The sequence below is a fragment of the Suillus plorans genome (genome assembly GCF_016647745.1).
Source record: "Suillus plorans strain S12 chromosome Unknown HD556scaffold_111, whole genome shotgun sequence".
Classification (NCBI taxonomy): domain Eukaryota; kingdom Fungi; phylum Basidiomycota; class Agaricomycetes; order Boletales; family Suillaceae; genus Suillus; species Suillus plorans.
Window position 1 is genome coordinate 46,457 of NW_024537495.1, and position 17,390 is coordinate 63,846.

A 17,390-nucleotide genomic window follows, 5' to 3' on the forward strand; every position below is an offset into this window, starting at 1 on the left:
GAACAGTCACATCTTTCTCTCCTCTCACCATCACTCAACACTTTTCATGGGAGGCGCTGGAAATAACTATTGGGTTGTCTTAGGCGGACCTAAACCTGGTATTTTTCGTGAACAGTATGTATTATTGTCATGTAGTATACACAACTAATAATCTTGCAGACCATTCACTGCTCAACTCAATGGTGCCCATTACTTCCCTATCGCCATCCATTGTCGGCGGGATGAATACGCTCAAAAATTAAATCAATTTCAAACACTTTTGAAGGATATCAACGAATTCACACCTCCACCTGACGCTGTGCGGCTGTTTCTTAACTCAGACATGGCACAAGGAGTTCTTCGACGAGACCTTCAGTGCCATGCTATTCAGGGATTTTATGTCGTCATCTATGGATTTACGCCAGGCATCTACACTACATGGTATGTACTGTATTATTTTAGATCTTCAAGTATCGTGTTGATCAGTTATATATGCAGGGAAGACTGTCATGGCGCCGTATCAGGTTATAACAATGCAAAGTACAAGAAACTCACAACATTTGCTGAGGCCATGGCATGGATGATCCTGAAGGGCAAGAAACTCAACGAGGAAGAACCGGTTTGCACTACGAGAGCAGCTGTCTTAAGTACGTGTGGCTATTGCGTGTTTGTCCTATTTAATCAGAAAACTTATTATAGATTCCTCTGAATCTGGCTTCAAACCGTCCTCAACATCACATGGTACTGAGACTACAAGATCAGCTGCCTTACAAGGTAAGTACAGCTACCGTTTGCTTGTCCTACTAATCGTAAAACTTAACCTAGCCCGGTTAATTTTTGACTCTAAGTCGAGCTCACATAGGCAATCATCGGCCTCGCTTGGTGCTAACTTAATGGTCACACCTAAGGCTCCTCATACATGGAGAACAATGACTCCTGGATCAGTGTCACATGCCATCAGTGCCTCGCCTTGCGTCCATCAATTCATTCGAGAGCTTAGTGGAATCACAGGTGCACATTATCAAGCCTCTCCTCATGACGATACTCCGCTTCCTTCTTTTGGTGACATGGCTGACGGCTATTTGCAATCCCATGGTTACACTGCTCGTGCTGTTCTTTGTATTGCACATGCAGTGGAAGTCTCTCAGTCTGGGGAGGATTTTGTTCGGGATATCTCTGGAAGGGGTCTTTCTGTCACTGAAGCGCGATGGCTGTGGCAGATCATAACTGGTGACAATACCTTCTGATTCACGTATTCCTACTTATCGCTCTATGTCATTGTTTGAAGTCACGTGGCTATATACATAACTGACGCTAACGCGAAATTTTCAGCATTTCTTCACTCTTTATTCAATGTTTATTCGCTGTTTCACACTATGAAATCCAAAAACTGGCTTGGCCGCTATCATACGAAATTGCAGAAACTCACTACTCAAAAGCCTCGGAAGCCCTGGCGCCACCGCAGCAAGGGTCACTACAAGCACACTGCCAGCGAAAAGGCTGCTTTGAAGGGAAAACGTCTAGCTCATCGCATTGCATATGCTGAAGCTCTCAAGAATGCCCGTGAGGTTGTGCAGGAGCAGGCAAAGCTACTACATGAAAAATTCGGTAGTCATAGTGTTCAGTATTATCATGAAGAGCTCATGCAGCGTACTCGCATGGCCACATCATCGCGTAGTCCCTCGAGATGGAATGCATTTGTTCGCCGTGAGGTGAAACGGATGAATGAAGGTACATGTGTCCTTACTTGTTTTTGTTTGTTGTGCTCAATGCCTTGTACATTTACTAGAACGTCCTCCTGGTTCTGCTTGCCTCAAAGCTTCTCAGTGCGTGAAAGAACTTGCAGCGCGTTGGAACGACATGTCAAAAGACGAACAAAAGAACGAGACTACGGATGCTATCAAAGATCTTGAAGACCATCGCGAATCCAAGCAGCTTGCCCAACACAACGTGCCTTTGAATGCTTTTCAAGACGTTCGGAAAAGTCTCGACTCACTTGACCGTGAAGTATATCTTTGATTTTTCAACAATTAGCAACCATTGGTTAACGCCAAACAACAGATTCGTGCTTTGAATGCACGTACGGGCCTTGAGGTTGTGCTGCTCACCTCACGTGCAAACATTGACCACTTCAACCAGCCACATGTCTTTGTCACCGAGCGTGCTGCTGACTTCTTTGATGCATGCTTGGGTTCCTCCATTGCAGATATTGCAGTGCGCTTTGAGGCATTCTGTATAGCTGGGGTACAAGGTAAGCACCTAATCATATTCTCGTCGTATCGGACTGAGTTCTGCACTGTCAGGTCTTGCCAAGTCTCACCTTCAAGAAGTCCTTGATCTCAAGAAATCTATCAGCGAGATGATTTTACGAAAGCTTCGTGCGTCTCTTCTTTTTAAGACTTTTGTTTGCTTGTAATCTGACTTGGCCGATAGAGGCAGCAGCAGCCCCCACCAAAGTATCACGCATGTATTACCAAAATTTCGACACCTACATTACTGCGAAGCTGGGGGTCATCATCGAGAACTGGCCACTCCAGAAGTTCTGCTGCCCAGGGGACATCAGCTCACGCACCGAGCTCACTGTTTTGAGCCATGCATGGGAGTCGAATGCCACTCGCTTCCGCAAGCTCACAGATAGCGAGTTTAATGAGTGGGATAACCAGCGTTTCCAGGCTGTAATGGATCAGGCGAGAGCAGAGAGAGATGCTGGGATGGAAGTAGATGGTGAAGGACAGGAGAACAGAATAGAAGGATGTGACAATGCACCTCCGCTCGACTCTGTTGATGGTGTACAAGTCTCTAACTCCCTTCCTTGCCAGCAACAGACATCAACTCACGCTGTGAACGTCGTGACCATGGTGAATGGAACTGGTGTCAACATACCAAAGAAGACTCGCAAGGAGCGCAGTGATAAAGGTCAGAAGCGTGGTCCTCGAAAGAAAAAGAGCTCGGGCCAAGCTGCTACATTGCAAGGGTCTCCTGATGTAGGGTCTTAATTCTCTGGTCCATTGACACCATTATTGCGTCTCTTGATTTCTGTGCTTATTTTGTTGTGAGTGTTTACATACATGCCCGGGTATTATCTAGCCTCGTGATAATGAATAGTATCTTTTTATGCTAAGTTCTTGCAACTGTGAGAGCAGTCGAGCTCATCGTGGGCAACGACGAGCGCGAAGGTTTGGTTGTGAGTGGGACGATGATGTACTGGTATATGTGCATGGCTATAGCTATAGTTAATGTTAGGAACAGATAGAAAGAAATGAGTGAATTTAGACTTAATTCCGAGATCATATTCGAGCTCGTTGTGGGCAACGACGAGCGCAAAGGTTTGGTCGTGAGCGGGACACCCAGTTGCCTAAAGAAGAAGGTTATCTCTCGTTGCTGGTACAGTAGCGGACATTGCTGATATCTTATGTTACCATGTTAGAAATATTCAGCGTTATTGAACTAATTACTGGCAGTGTAAGAGATTGATGAAAAGCAAGCTAATTAGTTTGCCGTTCCCAGGGGTGTATGGCAACCCAAATAGGTAAGGTTTATGTGAGGTCGAGGTGGGCTAGAGTGATATGTCACATCCCTTGACCTAATTAGGGTGCAAAAATGCCGGTTCCGCTAGTGAGGCCGAGTTTTGTACTGCAGTCTCATATGCAACACACTGTAAAACGTTTGGCCGTGTAGTAAGAGCTTTGGACAAGGTTCTACCTACCATTAATAACACCGAAATTCAGTTACCCTACCGTATATAACACACTGTACCTAACATTTGACGGAAGTTCAATATTCAATTGTGTACCTCAGTCCGGTCACAATCAAGCACGCAAGGAACCAATTAAAAATATATAGACCAATGGTCCTAGCGATATGATTTTTTGCCTGTATTAAGAACCAGTATTTTGAAGGGCCTAGTAGTAGGGCCGCCGCATCTGCAAAACCACTGCTGAGGTTACAAAGTGCATTCGGAAACCTAGTGAGAACGAACCACTAATGCGTAACGCGATGCCACCGCAGTGGTCAGGCGATTGATAAATACAGTGAGAATGGAGTTGGGAAGGAATCGGTGACCTCGGTCCTCCTCGGTCATGCCAAGCGGTCATGAACGGCGAGTGTGCAGTGACCTGTTACCACCCTGCCACCGTTCGGCTGCCAAGCCGTGGCGAAAACAAGGTAAAAAGACCTTAGAAAAAACTTGTGATAATTAGTAAGTAGTACCTTTGGAAAATACTCAACTCAGACATCCTCCAAGTAGCTCAACGTTCTTCGAATAAACCAATTGGTGGGAAAAAATAAATGTACATATCAATTTTATCACCAGAAAATTGCCCGAAGCGGTCACTACCGCGTCCTAGTTTCAATAATCCGGACTGGTCGCCGCCGGCATTGGTCACGTGTGACGACCGTTTGCATAGTTGTATGGCGATCAACTCCACTCAACATCACCGTCACGACAGAGCATTCGACTTTGGAAGACACAAATCAAAACATGCATACATGATTGACCAGGGAACGACTGATGCTGTCTAGAGGCAAAGCACATCATCCGCAGGCCTCACAGATGTTGCGAGAAATTTGAGTTGTTGGTACATCGTATTCCGAGCGACTCTGACTGTGACCGAGTCCCCCGAGCATGGAGCTGGGGGACTCCGCTTGCCCGCATGACCTTCACTTCAGCATAGCGTAATAATTTTCTATGTCAAAGCTATTTGTGGTAGCACAGATACAAACATTAACGCAGTGAGTCCAATCTGCGACAGATTCCCGTATAATTGACATAACAAAATAGATACTTAACCTCTACAAGATTTGTACAAGATTGCCACAAATCAACAGCACAGCAATGTCTTATTGTACGTTGGCCTGGAGCCATGTTTGGAATACAGAGTGGTTGTCTTGCATATCAGACGGGGGAGCATAAAAGATAGTACGAAGGGGCGCATTGTTGTGGTACGCCACACCCACAATTGTGAGAGTGACCTTGTGTGAACAAGGTAATTTCAAGGCATCCAGGATGAAACTTCCTGATGAAACATTCGAGTAGAATGTGACCATTTGATGGAACGAGGACATCTCGATCCTGGGATACCCGAGTGATGTTGACGTCGGAATAACCGGACAGAGGGTGTTCATCAGACAACTACTACCATTCTGAGAGTGCTGTGGGTGTCCTATCCCAGAGAATTCGAAGACAATTGATGTGATCTTCCTCCATCCAGAACTCGATTGATCATATTCGCAGGCGCCAAGATATATATCCACAAGTTATATTACGGGCCACTGCCTCTTGTACTCCAACCCACAGAACAGTAGCTCGTCATCCACAGTCCTCAAAGTCGACATGTCCCTCCCAACGCATACACCAGTTTGGCGCATCAAGAATTCCCCTCAAGACTCTGTAGTTCTTGATTTTTCTGACGATGCAACATTTGCTTTGACAGAAGAACCTGTGCCTCGTGTTGAGGACGGGGACATGCTCGTGGAAACTTTGTACATCTCCAATGACCCTGCGCAACGAGGTTTATATTCTATTTCAAGGTTCGATATCAGTCGCTGACCATGTTGCTCTAGGATGGATCCAGAAAGATGTCTTACCAGAACGCCTTTACACCGCTCCTGTGCATAAAGGCGATGTGATGGCGACTCATTCCATCGCTCGTGTTCTTTTACTCAAGGACAACACTAGCCATGGATTCAAGGTAAACGACTTAGTTTACTGTTTGACTGCTGGGTGGCGACGATACGCTGTGGTCAAGACAGACCCCTCTTCGTGCCTACCCGTAATGTATGCGAGTGCTTTCTCTTGGTGTTACGCCGCTGACCTAACTAGGGTACCCGAAAATGTGTCACCTACTGCCGCTCTTGGTCTTTTTGGAGTACCTGGATTTACTGCGTACTGTAATTGTCATCAATGCGCGGTGTCATCCTTTGTTTAATGTGCATATAGATGGTCTGAGGGATATCTTGAAACTCAAGGAAGGAGAGTCGCTGATTGTCAGCGCGGCTGCGGGGTGAGTTTATCTTGGCCCGTTCAATAGTACCGTCCACTAAAATTATGGAAATAGTGCCGTCGGGAATGTCGTCATTCAATACGCCAAGAAAGTGATCAAGGCGAAAAAAGTGATCGGAATTGCGGGATCAGACGAAAAATGCCAATGGATCAAGGAACTCGGTGCAGATGTTGCCCTCAATTATAAATCAGATACATTCCCTCAAGATCTTATTGACGCCACATCGGACTTTGTGGATGCATACTTTGACAAGTGAGTCTTTCGTAGTCTATATCCTGAATATTTACTCATCGCCTTTCGGCATGCAGTGTGGGGTAAGCTAAATGAGCAGGACGTTTTACTTGTATGAACTAAAGATGATGCAATAGTGGTGTTGTCCTGGATCAAGTGATTCCACGAATCAAACAGCATGGTCGTATCGCAGCTTGTGGCGCCATTTCAGGTTAGTATAATATCTGGCCGGTATGCATAGCTATTGACCTTCATACCCAGGATATAATAAGGACGTGGGGAAACCCACGATGGGTAGTACCTGGATTGAAGTAGTAACCAACCGCCTATCTATTCAAGGCTTCGTTGTTCTTGACTTCATGTTCCCGAAAGACGGGTCTAACAGAGTGGCCACGGAAGCATTTCCAGACATTGCTGGAGCACTTCAGCGGGGAGACATCACGCTCGAACGTGCCGAAGACATTGCGGAGGCACCCTTCGTTGACATCCCAAAGGTTTGGGGAAGGCTTTTCACTGGTGCCAATACTGGGAAGTTGGTAACAAAGCTTGCATTTAGTGCATGATAGGATGACGGGAATAAGCGTGTACAGTTCCACCTGCTCCGACCAGGCTGTCGAGGGCCTTGCCGTATGATCACCATAGCCCGCTGTCACCAGTCCGCCTTTCCAGGAATCTGTATTAGACGTCCACAATTCATCTATGTACTGCACCATGTCATTATTTGATCTCAACGTCCGACCTCCCGTTTTCAACTCACGCCAACTGGTTTACACGCGTGCATACTGTCCATGTCTGTGCGCCCATGAAGCATGAAAAAGTATGATACCTATATATGCTACAAGACGGCTACACCATATTACGAAAGTCAATGTGCATCCGATACGACGAGAGGTGGGTCACGAGTTGTCCTCGAAGATGAGAAGCAGGAGCAAATAGAAACTTGCGTCTAACGTTCCGGCGACATCGCCTATAAACATCTCTCACTCCTCGACTTTCCCGTTAGCTTCTGGGCACTGCTTTCCTTCGTTGGTACAGTAGAGATATCTAGGAGATTGGTTGAAACATTGTCAATGTCAAGACCTATAGCAAATGATTCGAATAAATACTGCGACGAAAATATCGCCTAAACCTATGTCTCCTTGACATCTATTTTATGACATTAAATAACTCCTTGAGCACCGCAACGAGGCTTGGAATGGAGACAAAAAAAAACAAATTTCCCGTGCTTCCTGCAAGCACTAGACAACGGTTCTCGTCAACTTCACCGAGCATTACACACTACTGCTAGTCGATATATGCACACGCTCTTGGAAAGCGATTGAGGTCATGCCAGTTGCTGCGTCGGAGTCAGCCACGAGTTCAGCATTATATTCTCGAATGCCAAGGATCAGCCGTGGTCCTAGCACGAACATCTGCACGACCTCCAAAATCTGAAACAAGCCAGACAAAGGACCTTCTAGGAGAAATTGGCTCTACAGAAATGATAGATCGTGGTCACATGTCTACTAGAGGTAAGTGAAAGATTCACATACATTTGATGATGTTGGAGAGAAATCCATAAAGAGCTGGAAGCAAGAGACAGCAACAAAGCTATCATGTCCAACCCTTCAGTGGAAAAAAGGACAATAATCACAATACGAACTTACCTCGCAAAATAAAGCACATGAGTTTTCATCAATATCATAAAACAGTCCCCAATAATCCCTCTTGCCGGATGTAACTGCAGTTCACGGAAGTGCTTTACCGCAATCCAGACTGCGAGACATAGTGTGAGGACCTCCCACACAATGTAGAGTATCCAAGCAGCAGAATACAGAACTAGGGTATCTCCTGTATAATTAATCCTGCACTGGTAGGTGCCGGAGAGAATGAGTTCCTCTGGTATCCATCAATGATCTTTATGCACGTTCGTTTTCATCTATAATTAAGCGTACCTCCTGAGGGATGCATCATTGAAATTATGGCTGTCACTCCACTGAAAGTGTTGATCGCCAGGAAGGTGACAACGAGAAATATCAGAATCATTCTGTCTCGTTGATACATGGCATGCAACCGAGTGATGATGATGACTTGCAGCATATTTCAGTCATTCCAACATCACTGAGGTCTCGCAAGTGCAAAACTCACCCCACAGCATCGCAAATACCACAAAAACCGTCCAATTCCATACAGTGTACATCATCCAGCCTGACAAATCCGATCAGTGACCAGTCTCAGGTAGCACACACTCCACACAGACTCACATCTTTGGTAGCATAGCGGGCAGCCATTAGTGAACTGAGAAGTCGGCAAAGAACCACACCCACTGCTACAGAACACCACGGTTAATTTGAGGGGAATGGCAGGCATTTATACAGAAGACTCACTGTATCTGTCAGCGAGATGGTCGGAAGACTGCCTGAATGCCGTTGATCAGAGGAAGCAAAGATAGTGAATGAACTAAAGAGACATACTCAGGGTAACAAGGCTGATTATGAGCAGACGATTAGCACAACACCAATTATTTAGCCTTCTGAACATACGCAACAGATAGGATTCCAAGGTAGCGCACCTAGGATACTTTCGAGTCAGCACACAATGGCAACTACGACAAACAAGCTACATACACTGAGATACAGCACTGTCATTATGGACCAGCGTTGCCTCTGTAAATAAGTGCATTTTCATGTGTGTTCCCTCTGCCATGAGACTCTACTCACCCAGATGAGTTCGACCTATAAAAGGATTCTTAGCAAGATGGCTGCTCCGGTCATGGCATCGACATACCTCTTGTGCGAATGTGAGTGCTGAAAATACTTGTAAGATATCAGTGATCCTTTAATATTATCGTGCTCACCCCAATCATACATCACCCCAACAAAGACGGCAACTGCGATACCGGAGCCAAGGTTGAATTGAGACATCCAAGTCAGCGCTCAGCTTCAACATCTGACTGCTCTCCACGAACCTCCAAAATAGCTGGCAAAACGATATGCATTGATGGACGGCCACCAAGTAGGATCATTTGAAACTATGGTCATATCGTTAGAGAATGGGTGTGGGTGAGAGGGTGAACTTGGTAAACGTATAGCGGTGACATTCGCGGTATAGCACTATCCGTGCTATAGTTTGGTAACCGAAATATTCCACCAACAACTCCACATAGAAGCGGTATATAGTAGTGAATGAAAGAAGAGCAAATAGGAAACACCATCGCGCAGCGACACAGCATGACGTGGTGGACACAATTGCGCCCGAGCTGGCGGTATCTCGTGCTTAGAAAGGAGAAGCTCTGTAGCACCAGGCCGTGCTTCTGCTGTCGTCATCATAAACGCGTACAGCAACACTCTTATCTTGAATTCCTTGCCATTTCATGGCGTCTCGCACAAATTAATTTCAGTACTGAGTATTTGGGGAGCCGTATCCGTTCCTTCTACAAAGGAGATGGGCTTCCCAGACTCTCCAAAACCCTGTTGCAAAGCGGTCAAGCATACTACCTGTGCGTACAAAACTATGAATTGTATTGATGACACTTACCAATACGTCTTGCGCAGACTGTTTGGAATAAATGTGACTATGATCGACCATTTGACCAGCTAAGACTGACGTCACGATGATGGATGTGGATGTCGTCCAGAGAGCAGCGTAGTCAGGGCTAATTACGAGCTGATCAAGAGCACAACTTGCCGCCGTTGTTAGTACTCCTGGAAATAGCCTGGAAATTCCTGCAATTGCCCCTCTCGCCAACGTTGTCCTCTCCACCATTGGCACCAAAGCTATCAGAGCCGCCACTAAACCACTGACGTATGTCACGGTGTACTTGGTATTATTAGCATTGCAATATTGGCCGCTTTGTCTTGAAGCCATGTGGTCAGGATGATGAGTCTGCCGCATCACTACAAGACGGCTCCATCAAGACCGTATAGGCTGCCAACATTCAATTGAAGAACTGCATTTGGAAACACTCAGGGATGATGTACAAGGACAACTTTAACTCTGGGGTTATGATCTCCTTGATCACAAGAACGGATATTTGCACATAGTTCTGCATAAGCCTATTTTTTGCATGACATCAGTGATGGGATTGTACGACAATGATAGAGATATAATCTGCCCCAACAGCTACTACACGCCAAAGCCCACTACCGTTCACGCAATCAAAGTAGAAGCAGTAGCAGAGTCATACTTGAATGTAGGAGGGAGTTGCTGCTTTGTCTTGTAGTAGCGAGCAAGACGGTGAATACGAGACTCGATCAAGATAAGACGGAACTTGGAGTCCTTGTCTTTGCGGTTGACTTCAAGGTGCTTGCGCACGGCCACCGCCTTTTTGACGAGGTGCCAAAGGTCCTCTGGGATGGATGGTGCCACTCCTATCCCCAAACAAAAGGCATGTACAAAACGAGATGCAGTAGCAGAAATACACGGCAGCGAGGCAGATGACAGTTCAATGCATGAGTGTTTGGTGAAGTAATTTGTCGGTGAAGCACGCACCGTTGGATTTGAGGATACGGAGGATTTTGTTACCAGTGACGAAGCGCACTTGAGGGATACCATGCGAGTCACGGAGGGTAACACCAATTTGAGAGGGAGTGAGACCCTTGCGAGCCAATTTCATGATGTGCTCGACGACTTCATCTGGAGTAGTCTTGAGCCACGAAGGAGGGGAGCGTTTGTAAGGAAGGGCGGAGGACGCTGATGAATATGATCAGGATAGATCCCATATATCAATAGAAGACATTTTTGCTACGCACAAATGCCCTTGCCGGGAGCGTGCATACGACCCATGATGAATCTGTACCATCTTGTCAGCTTTAAACAATACTACTTCGCAGAACGCTCACAGTTTTTGTTGACGGAGAGGATGTCTTGAGGAGTGTCGTTGGACGCGTTCACGGAAAGGTAATGTGACGCGTGACGAGTTGGTATGTGGCTTAGTAACTGTATAGTAGCAAACCTTATTTTCCACCTCAGCCACAAGCCGGAATCTGCCACTGTTGAATACAAGGCCCAGGCTAACCAGCAAGATCAAGACTCCTCCTCGTCGCTGCAGCCCACGGTGACAAGGCCTATTTCCCTTTCGTAAGGTGAATTATCAATGTTGATATCACTTTTGAGCTCGTATTGACAGTTCTCCGTGGGCAGTATGAAGATCAACATTGCCAGTACGTTTGATGTCCAATATGCTCAATACACTCTGAACTGAAATTCTATCCAGACCCCGCCACTGGGGCTCAAAAGACTATCAACATCGACGACGAGAGAAGATTGTACGATTGTCACAACTCTTCCTTTGAAAACTAACCAAAGTACTTGAAACTAGCCGCATCTTCTTCGACAAGAAGATCTCGCAAGAGGTAGAGGCAGACATCCTTGGAGACGAATGGAAGGGTTACATTTTCCGTATCACCGGTGGTAACGACAAGCAAGGTTTCCCCATGATGCAGGGCGTCCTACTCCCTTACCGTGTCAGACTTCTCTTGACCGACAACCACTCTTGCTATCGTGCAAGCCGCGCAGGCGAGAGGAAGCGCAAATCTGTCCGTGGTTGCATCGTTGGCCCGGACATTGCTGTTCTCTCTGTCGTCATCGTTAAACAGGGCGACAATGATATCCCTGGGCTCACCGACACTGTTCTGCCCAAGCGACTTGGTCCTAAAAGGGCAACAAAGATCAGAAGGTTCTTCAACTTGTCGAAGGAGGACGATGTCAGGAAGTACGTTGTGAGGCGTGAGGTGAAGAGTTCGAAGAAGGAGAACGCCAAACCTTACACCAAGGCGTCAGTATAGTCACCTTGCTTTTTTTCTGGGCTGAAGTTTTCTCCCTGCCCAGACCCAAAATCCAAAGATTGGTCACTCCCATCCGTCTGCAACGTGCCCGTCACCTCCGTTCCCTCAACCGTCGCCGGATTGACCGCCAGAAGGAGCAGAAGGCAGAATACGAGTAAGTGATAATTGTCTGCACGAAACCCGGTCCGCCGTAGTAATCTCTCCTTTAGTGCCCTTATCCAAAAGCGTGTTGCTGAGAAGAAGGCCAAGGTCGCAGCCATCAAAGCCTCGCACCACAAGTATGTCTTGGACTGTCATCCTCTAGGGTCCTGTGCTCATGTTGTCCATTCAGGACTGCCTAAAATAATCCCCGTACATCATCCCACACTTCATGTCATGCTTCTTATGGTACCTCATGTCACACCATGCTTTGACGCTATACTATCTGCATTAAAGCCAGTCGCTGATATGTCATTATCAAGTGAATATCGACGTACTCCAAGGTTTGGGTTGCTCTCGAAGCCCTGTGTTTTCTGAAGCTGGATCGCTGAGCTTGCCATCGCATGTTTGATTGTTGTGTCGTTTTAAATTTACAGACTAGGTTACATTACTCAATCGACTCTTGTCAATAAGATGGGTCTGATGTCTGATGTGATGGACGGTCGCCCTGCTTGGTTATTCCCTTCTGCCGCAGGTCACATGATACCTTAACAACTGGAACAACATTCATGAAGAGAATCAAACCATATCAAACCATAACTTTATGAATGCGCCCAGTATATAACTAAACTTACAATGGCCCTTGAGCGGCTTGACTCTTTGTCGAAATGCTGTCTGCAAGGAAAGTCATAACCGTTTGGCTTCTTCTTGCCTTTGAACGAGTGCTGGCTGCACAGGCACCTCTGTTGAGTCATACGTATTCAGATGTTCGCCCGGCGGGGGTCGAAGATGATCTTGGACAATGGGATCTTCATAAAGCGCCTGTGATGAACGCGACAGGACATCTGGTGTTCGAAACGGCCAATTCCCTGCTTCAACACTGGGCAAACACGCGTTATCGTATAGGTATCTAAAAATACCCAACGCCACGCAGACGTCACAACTGATCATTTACGTCCTGCAGGTCATACAATAGTCCCAGGGACTGTTCCCGTGGGCACTCTCCTCCACCATGGAGCGGAAAGTCCCCGTATGCCGACCGCTTTGAATTGGGTGGCTGTAGAGCCGGATCACTCCATAATCTTCTCCAGGGGGCCAATTGAAACAGGGTGTTGGCACCTCACCCTTGCAGTCACTCGGCCGATGAAAGTGCTCTATTTTGACGGAAGCAGCGCTGCGAACCTCCTCGAGGGCACCATGGACACTCAAGATCTCGTGGCATGGTCGAAAATGAAACCCGAGTGGGTATGGAATGAAAAGCAGCGCATTGAGGATCTGTGTAAATGGGGTCAAAAGTATGGCCTGAATGGCTTCGTGAGGTTCGTTGGATGTTCAGATGCATGCATGCCCAATGTTGATTTGTTGGTTATAGGATGGAAATGAATTTGTACGAACCCATATGTAGTTTTTTGGCGATATGTTATTAACGACGGTCATAGTGAGATCATGATTTGTGACTTTACCTCTCACATGGAGGTCGTTTCGTTCTTGAATCTCGAGAGCACTCGCATCGGCCGCGGCCCGCCTACGGATATGCCAGAGGATCCCATTACTGGTAAGCGATCATATCCATGTTTTGGAGGTGTCTGATTTATTCTCGGACATTAGTGTATCAGGTTTTTGAATTAATGCATGCCACTTCATGGCGCGAAAATTATCCAGGAGAGACCCGAATTATCCTTGATTTTTCTGGGCTCGTCTCTTTCTACGACACCGATCTTGTTCCTTCCTTGGTGCCGCGTCGTGTAGGCTTGGAGCGGTGGGATCATCGGGTGGGAGGAATATCATCGGAGGATATAGAACACGTCCGAGACAGGCTAGATCAAGTATTAACACGATCACCCGTGACAACCAGCGGTATTGACTGGAAAACGGTCTTGCGGGTGGTGGTTGATCGATATGCCAGCCGCCTGGACTTTATGCAACACCTTTTGGACACGACGCTGGACGACGGGTCGATCTTTGACCATGCACAACAAATTCAGAGACGACTGCGCACCGTGCTTTTGCCCTACACTATATTGTCAGCTCTACCTCCCAATACCTCCGTCACTGCCAACACGACAAATTTGTGGGCTGCACCAGTTTTTCGGGAGTGTGCTACATCGCACACGGCCTCCATAGTCGCTCGGGGAACGACATTGATGCAATCTGAACATTTGCTCCTGCAGGCGGTGCAGGAAACTACGCATGAAATATGTCGCGTCGCCACGAAGATGTGGGCTTCTGGAATGATTATTGGGGTCGACCCCTTTTATCCTCCGGAACAACGCCCTGAAGCCGATCACATACATGCCCTCATGGGTGAATGGAAGGAGGATTTGACACAGTTGATCTCCTGGTTGGACTGGAGCGTGTGGGTGAAGTGCCGACCGGCCTGTAGTTCTGAGGTAGTAATCAAGTCAAGTTGTTCACAAAATGACTGACATCGTTGTGTAGGAGATGTGCTACTTGCCTACCTGGCCCTTTGGGTTTCTCACGGCTCCCGGCGAACCATATCGAACCCAATGGGACAGTGCTTCCTTATGGCCAGACCCAAACAAAGGGGAATGGAAGAGACCCCAACCAAAGTGCATCAGACGGCGGGAGCCATATGGTTTTTAGGGTATACGATTCACGTGCATTCTTGCTGATATATACACGTCTTTTGTACATAGTCTTTGTAACATCATTGCAGTGGAGTTGAGCGCGCCACGTATGTACCACACAACAAACTCTGCATTGGGCAGACAGTCAAGGAAAATAACATGCTCCTCAAAAAATGGAGATGAACGCTGAATCGAAACATGTTTGCAAGCTTTGATACGGGGAATACCTAACTGCGTTAAACATAGTTGAAGCTGGGTGATACTTTTAAAGAGGCTTGATCAAGAGAGCACCGAAATTCATCATAAGACCACGAAAATCAAATTCTCAACCAAATCATGCATTCTGTGCAAACATGGGAGTATTACATGAATTTGTTTATGTAACAAAAACGATACCGAATGAGGCTCAAGCGCTCATGGGCACGAAGATGAGTCCGGAGTTATGTAACAAAGCCCTCAGCGCTAGCTTGGAGTCGGGGATGCGCCCAAAGCAGGAAAAGGACTTACATACCCCCACGGCATTGGTAATTTTCCTTCATCGCCCCACACAACAAGAAGTGGCGGTGCATTTCAACCACTGGAGGTTGGCGCTGTGGTCCAGTATATAACGAAGGCCCTTGACCCTTTGTCGAAATGCTGGCTGCAAGGAAAGCCGTATCTGTTTGGCTTTTTCTTGCCTTTGAACGAGTTTTGACTGCACAGATACCTCTGTTGAGTCATACGCCTCCATCCTTTTACCCGATCGAAAATGATCAATGGGACCTTGATAAAGCGCCTGCAGTGAACGCGACAGGACATCTGGTGTTCGACACGGCAAATTCTCTGCTTCAACACTGGGCAAACACGCGTTATCGTATTGGTATCTGAAATTACTGAATGCCACGCAAATGTCACGACTCATCATTTACGTTCTGCAGGTCATACAATAGTCCCAGGGACTGTTCCCGTGGGCACTCTCCTCTATCATGGAGCCAGCGGTCCCCATATGCCGACCACTTTAGATTGGGTGGCTGTAGAGCCAGATCACTCCATAGCGTTCTGCAAAGGGTCGATAGAAGCAGGGTGCTGGCACCTCACCCTTACAGTCACTCGACCGATGAAAGTGCTCTATTTCGACGGAAGCAGCGCTGCGAACCTCCCCGAGGGCACCATGGACACTCAAGATCTCGTGGCATGGTCGAACATGAAACCCGAATGGGTGTGGAATGAAGAGCAGCGCATTAAGGATCTGTGTAGATGGGGTCAGAAATACGGCCTGGACGGTTTTGTGAGGTTTGTTGTATTTTGAGATGCATCAATGCCCTATGCTGATTTGTGAGTTACAGGATGGAAGTGAATTTGTGCGGACCCATATATAATTCCTTGATGATATGTTATTAACGACGGTCATAGTGAAATCATGATCTGTGACTTTACCTCTCACATGGAGGTCGTTTCGTTCTTGAATCTCGAGAGCACTCGCATCGGCGGTGGCCCGCCTACGGATTTGCCGGAGGACCCTACTACCGGTGAGCGACCATATCCATGTTCTGACATAGGTCTGATTTGTTCTCGGACATCAGTGCATTATATTTTTGAATTAATGCATTCTGCTTCATGGCGCGCAAATTATCCAGGAGAGACCCGAATTATCCTTGATTTTTCTGGGCTCGTCTCTTTCTACGACACCGATCTTGTTCCTTCCTTGGTGCCGCGCCGTGTAGGCTTGGAGCGGTGGGATCATCGGGTGGGAGGAATATCATCGGAGGATATAGAACACGTCCGAGACAGGCTAGATCAAGTATTAACACGATCATCCGTGACAACCAGCAGCATTGACTGGAAAACGGTCTTGCGGGTGGTGGTTGATCGATATTCCAGCCGCCTGGACTTTATGCAGTACCTGTTGAACATGACGCTGGACGACGGGTCGATCTTTGACCATGCACAACAAATTCAGAGACGACTGCGCACCGTGCTTTTGCCTTACACTGTGTTTTCAGCTCTACCTCCCAATACCTCCGTCACTGCCAACACGACAAATTTGTGGGCTGCGCCAGTTTTTCGAGAGTGTGCTACATCGCACACGGCCTCCATAGTTGCTCGGGGAACGACATTGATGCCCTCTGAACGTTTGCTTCTGCAGGCAATGCGGGAAACTACGCATGAAATATGCCGCGTCGCCACGAAGATGTGGGCTTCTGGAATAATTATTGGGGTCGACCCCTTTTATCCTCCGGAACAACGCCCTGAAGCCGATCACATACATGACCTCATGGGCGAATGGAAGGAGGATTTGACACAGTTGATCTCCTGGTTAGACTGGAGCGTGTGGGTGAAGTGCCGACCGGCCTGTAGTTCTGAGGTAGTAATCAAGTCAAGTTGTTCACAAAATGACTGACATCGTTGTGTAGGAGATGTGCTACTTGCCCACCTGGCCCTTTGGGTTTCCCCCGGCTCCCGGCGAACCATATCGAACCCAATGGGACAGTGCTTCCTTATGGCCAGACCCACACAAAGGGGAATGGAAGAGACCCCAACCAAAGTGCATCAGACGGCGGGAGCCATATAATTTTTAGGATATAGAATTCACATGCATTATTACTGACATATACACGTCTTTTGTACATAGTCCTTGTAACCACAGCAATAATTTTACGAGTTAAGCGCGCCGCGCGCGTCACGTATGGACCACACAACAAACTCTG

The 17,390-nt window shown here is 47.1% G+C and overlaps 8 protein-coding genes across 8 annotated transcripts; 6 read left to right on the plus strand and 2 right to left on the minus strand.

Annotated features, from left to right (window-relative positions):
* Positions 1-46: 46 nt before the first annotated feature.
* Positions 47-1,226, plus strand: HD556DRAFT_1450731 (uncharacterized protein; the record flags this gene model as incomplete). The annotated part of the gene is made up of 5 exons (XM_041307813.1): positions 47-114; positions 160-420; positions 478-626; positions 679-753; positions 805-1,226. The coding sequence occupies 5 exons, from the start codon at positions 47-49 to the stop codon at positions 1,224-1,226; spliced, it is 975 nt and encodes a 324-aa protein (XP_041152895.1).
* Positions 1,227-1,355: 129 nt separating this feature from the next.
* Positions 1,356-2,975, plus strand: HD556DRAFT_1249922 (uncharacterized protein; the record flags this gene model as incomplete). Its single annotated transcript, XM_041298886.1, has 4 exons — positions 1,356-1,710; positions 1,769-1,986; positions 2,041-2,230; positions 2,413-2,975. 4 exons carry the CDS (start codon positions 1,356-1,358, stop codon positions 2,973-2,975), a joined length of 1,326 nt encoding a protein of 441 aa, XP_041152896.1.
* Positions 2,976-5,311: 2,336 nt separating this feature from the next.
* HD556DRAFT_1314273 (uncharacterized protein) lies at positions 5,312-6,775 on the plus strand (the record flags this gene model as incomplete). The annotated part of the gene is made up of 6 exons (XM_041300909.1): positions 5,312-5,489; positions 5,542-5,868; positions 5,918-5,981; positions 6,036-6,233; positions 6,350-6,423; positions 6,474-6,775. The coding sequence occupies 6 exons, from the start codon at positions 5,312-5,314 to the stop codon at positions 6,773-6,775; spliced, it is 1,143 nt and encodes a 380-aa protein (XP_041152897.1).
* Positions 6,776-7,483: 708 nt separating this feature from the next.
* On the minus strand, positions 7,484-9,115 carry HD556DRAFT_1450734 (uncharacterized protein; the record flags this gene model as incomplete). Its single annotated transcript, XM_041307814.1, has 13 exons — positions 7,484-7,684; positions 7,745-7,802; positions 7,859-8,090; positions 8,147-8,281; positions 8,340-8,399; positions 8,456-8,489; positions 8,579-8,610; positions 8,666-8,679; positions 8,735-8,763; positions 8,819-8,857; positions 8,912-8,926; positions 8,979-8,998; positions 9,049-9,115. The coding sequence occupies 13 exons, from the start codon at positions 9,113-9,115 to the stop codon at positions 7,484-7,486; spliced, it is 936 nt and encodes a 311-aa protein (XP_041152898.1).
* Positions 9,116-10,340: 1,225 nt separating this feature from the next.
* HD556DRAFT_1450735 (ribosomal S13/S15 N-terminal domain-containing protein) lies at positions 10,341-10,976 on the minus strand (the record flags this gene model as incomplete). The annotated part of the gene is made up of 3 exons (XM_041307815.1): positions 10,341-10,561; positions 10,683-10,883; positions 10,943-10,976. The coding sequence occupies 3 exons, from the start codon at positions 10,974-10,976 to the stop codon at positions 10,341-10,343; spliced, it is 456 nt and encodes a 151-aa protein (XP_041152899.1).
* A 358-nt stretch (positions 10,977-11,334) lies between these two features.
* HD556DRAFT_1450736 (40S ribosomal protein S6) lies at positions 11,335-12,318 on the plus strand (the record flags this gene model as incomplete). The annotated part of the gene is made up of 6 exons (XM_041307816.1): positions 11,335-11,353; positions 11,407-11,458; positions 11,512-11,967; positions 12,021-12,131; positions 12,187-12,255; positions 12,309-12,318. The coding sequence occupies 6 exons, from the start codon at positions 11,335-11,337 to the stop codon at positions 12,316-12,318; spliced, it is 717 nt and encodes a 238-aa protein (XP_041152900.1).
* Positions 12,319-12,705: 387 nt separating this feature from the next.
* Positions 12,706-14,719, plus strand: HD556DRAFT_1531593 (uncharacterized protein; the record flags this gene model as incomplete). Its single annotated transcript, XM_041309499.1, has 6 exons — positions 12,706-13,021; positions 13,080-13,434; positions 13,488-13,502; positions 13,555-13,670; positions 13,724-14,505; positions 14,555-14,719. The coding sequence occupies exons 1-6, from the start codon at positions 12,784-12,786 to the stop codon at positions 14,717-14,719; spliced, it is 1,671 nt and encodes a 556-aa protein (XP_041152901.1). The 5' UTR covers positions 12,706-12,783.
* Positions 14,720-15,107: 388 nt separating this feature from the next.
* Positions 15,108-17,379, plus strand: HD556DRAFT_1531594 (uncharacterized protein). The gene is made up of 6 exons (XM_041309500.1): positions 15,108-15,562; positions 15,621-15,975; positions 16,029-16,043; positions 16,096-16,211; positions 16,266-17,047; positions 17,097-17,379. Exons 1-6 carry the CDS (start codon positions 15,337-15,339, stop codon positions 17,259-17,261), a joined length of 1,659 nt encoding a protein of 552 aa, XP_041152902.1. The 5' UTR covers positions 15,108-15,336; the 3' UTR covers positions 17,262-17,379.
* The last annotated feature ends 11 nt before the right edge of the window (positions 17,380-17,390 follow it).

Bases quoted from the DNA above. Each gene is read 5' to 3' on its own strand.
- HD556DRAFT_1531594 (XM_041309500.1), top strand. From the start codon at position 15,337: ATGCTGGCTGCAAGGAAAGCCGTATCTGTTTGGCTTTTTCTTGCCTTT. The intron at 15,563-15,620 runs GTATCTGAAATT...TACGTTCTGCAG, and splicing joins AAACACGCGTTATCGTATTG to GTCATACAATAGTCCCAGGG. The intron at 16,212-16,265 runs GTGAGCGACCAT...CTCGGACATCAG, and splicing joins GCCGGAGGACCCTACTACCG to TGCATTATATTTTTGAATTA.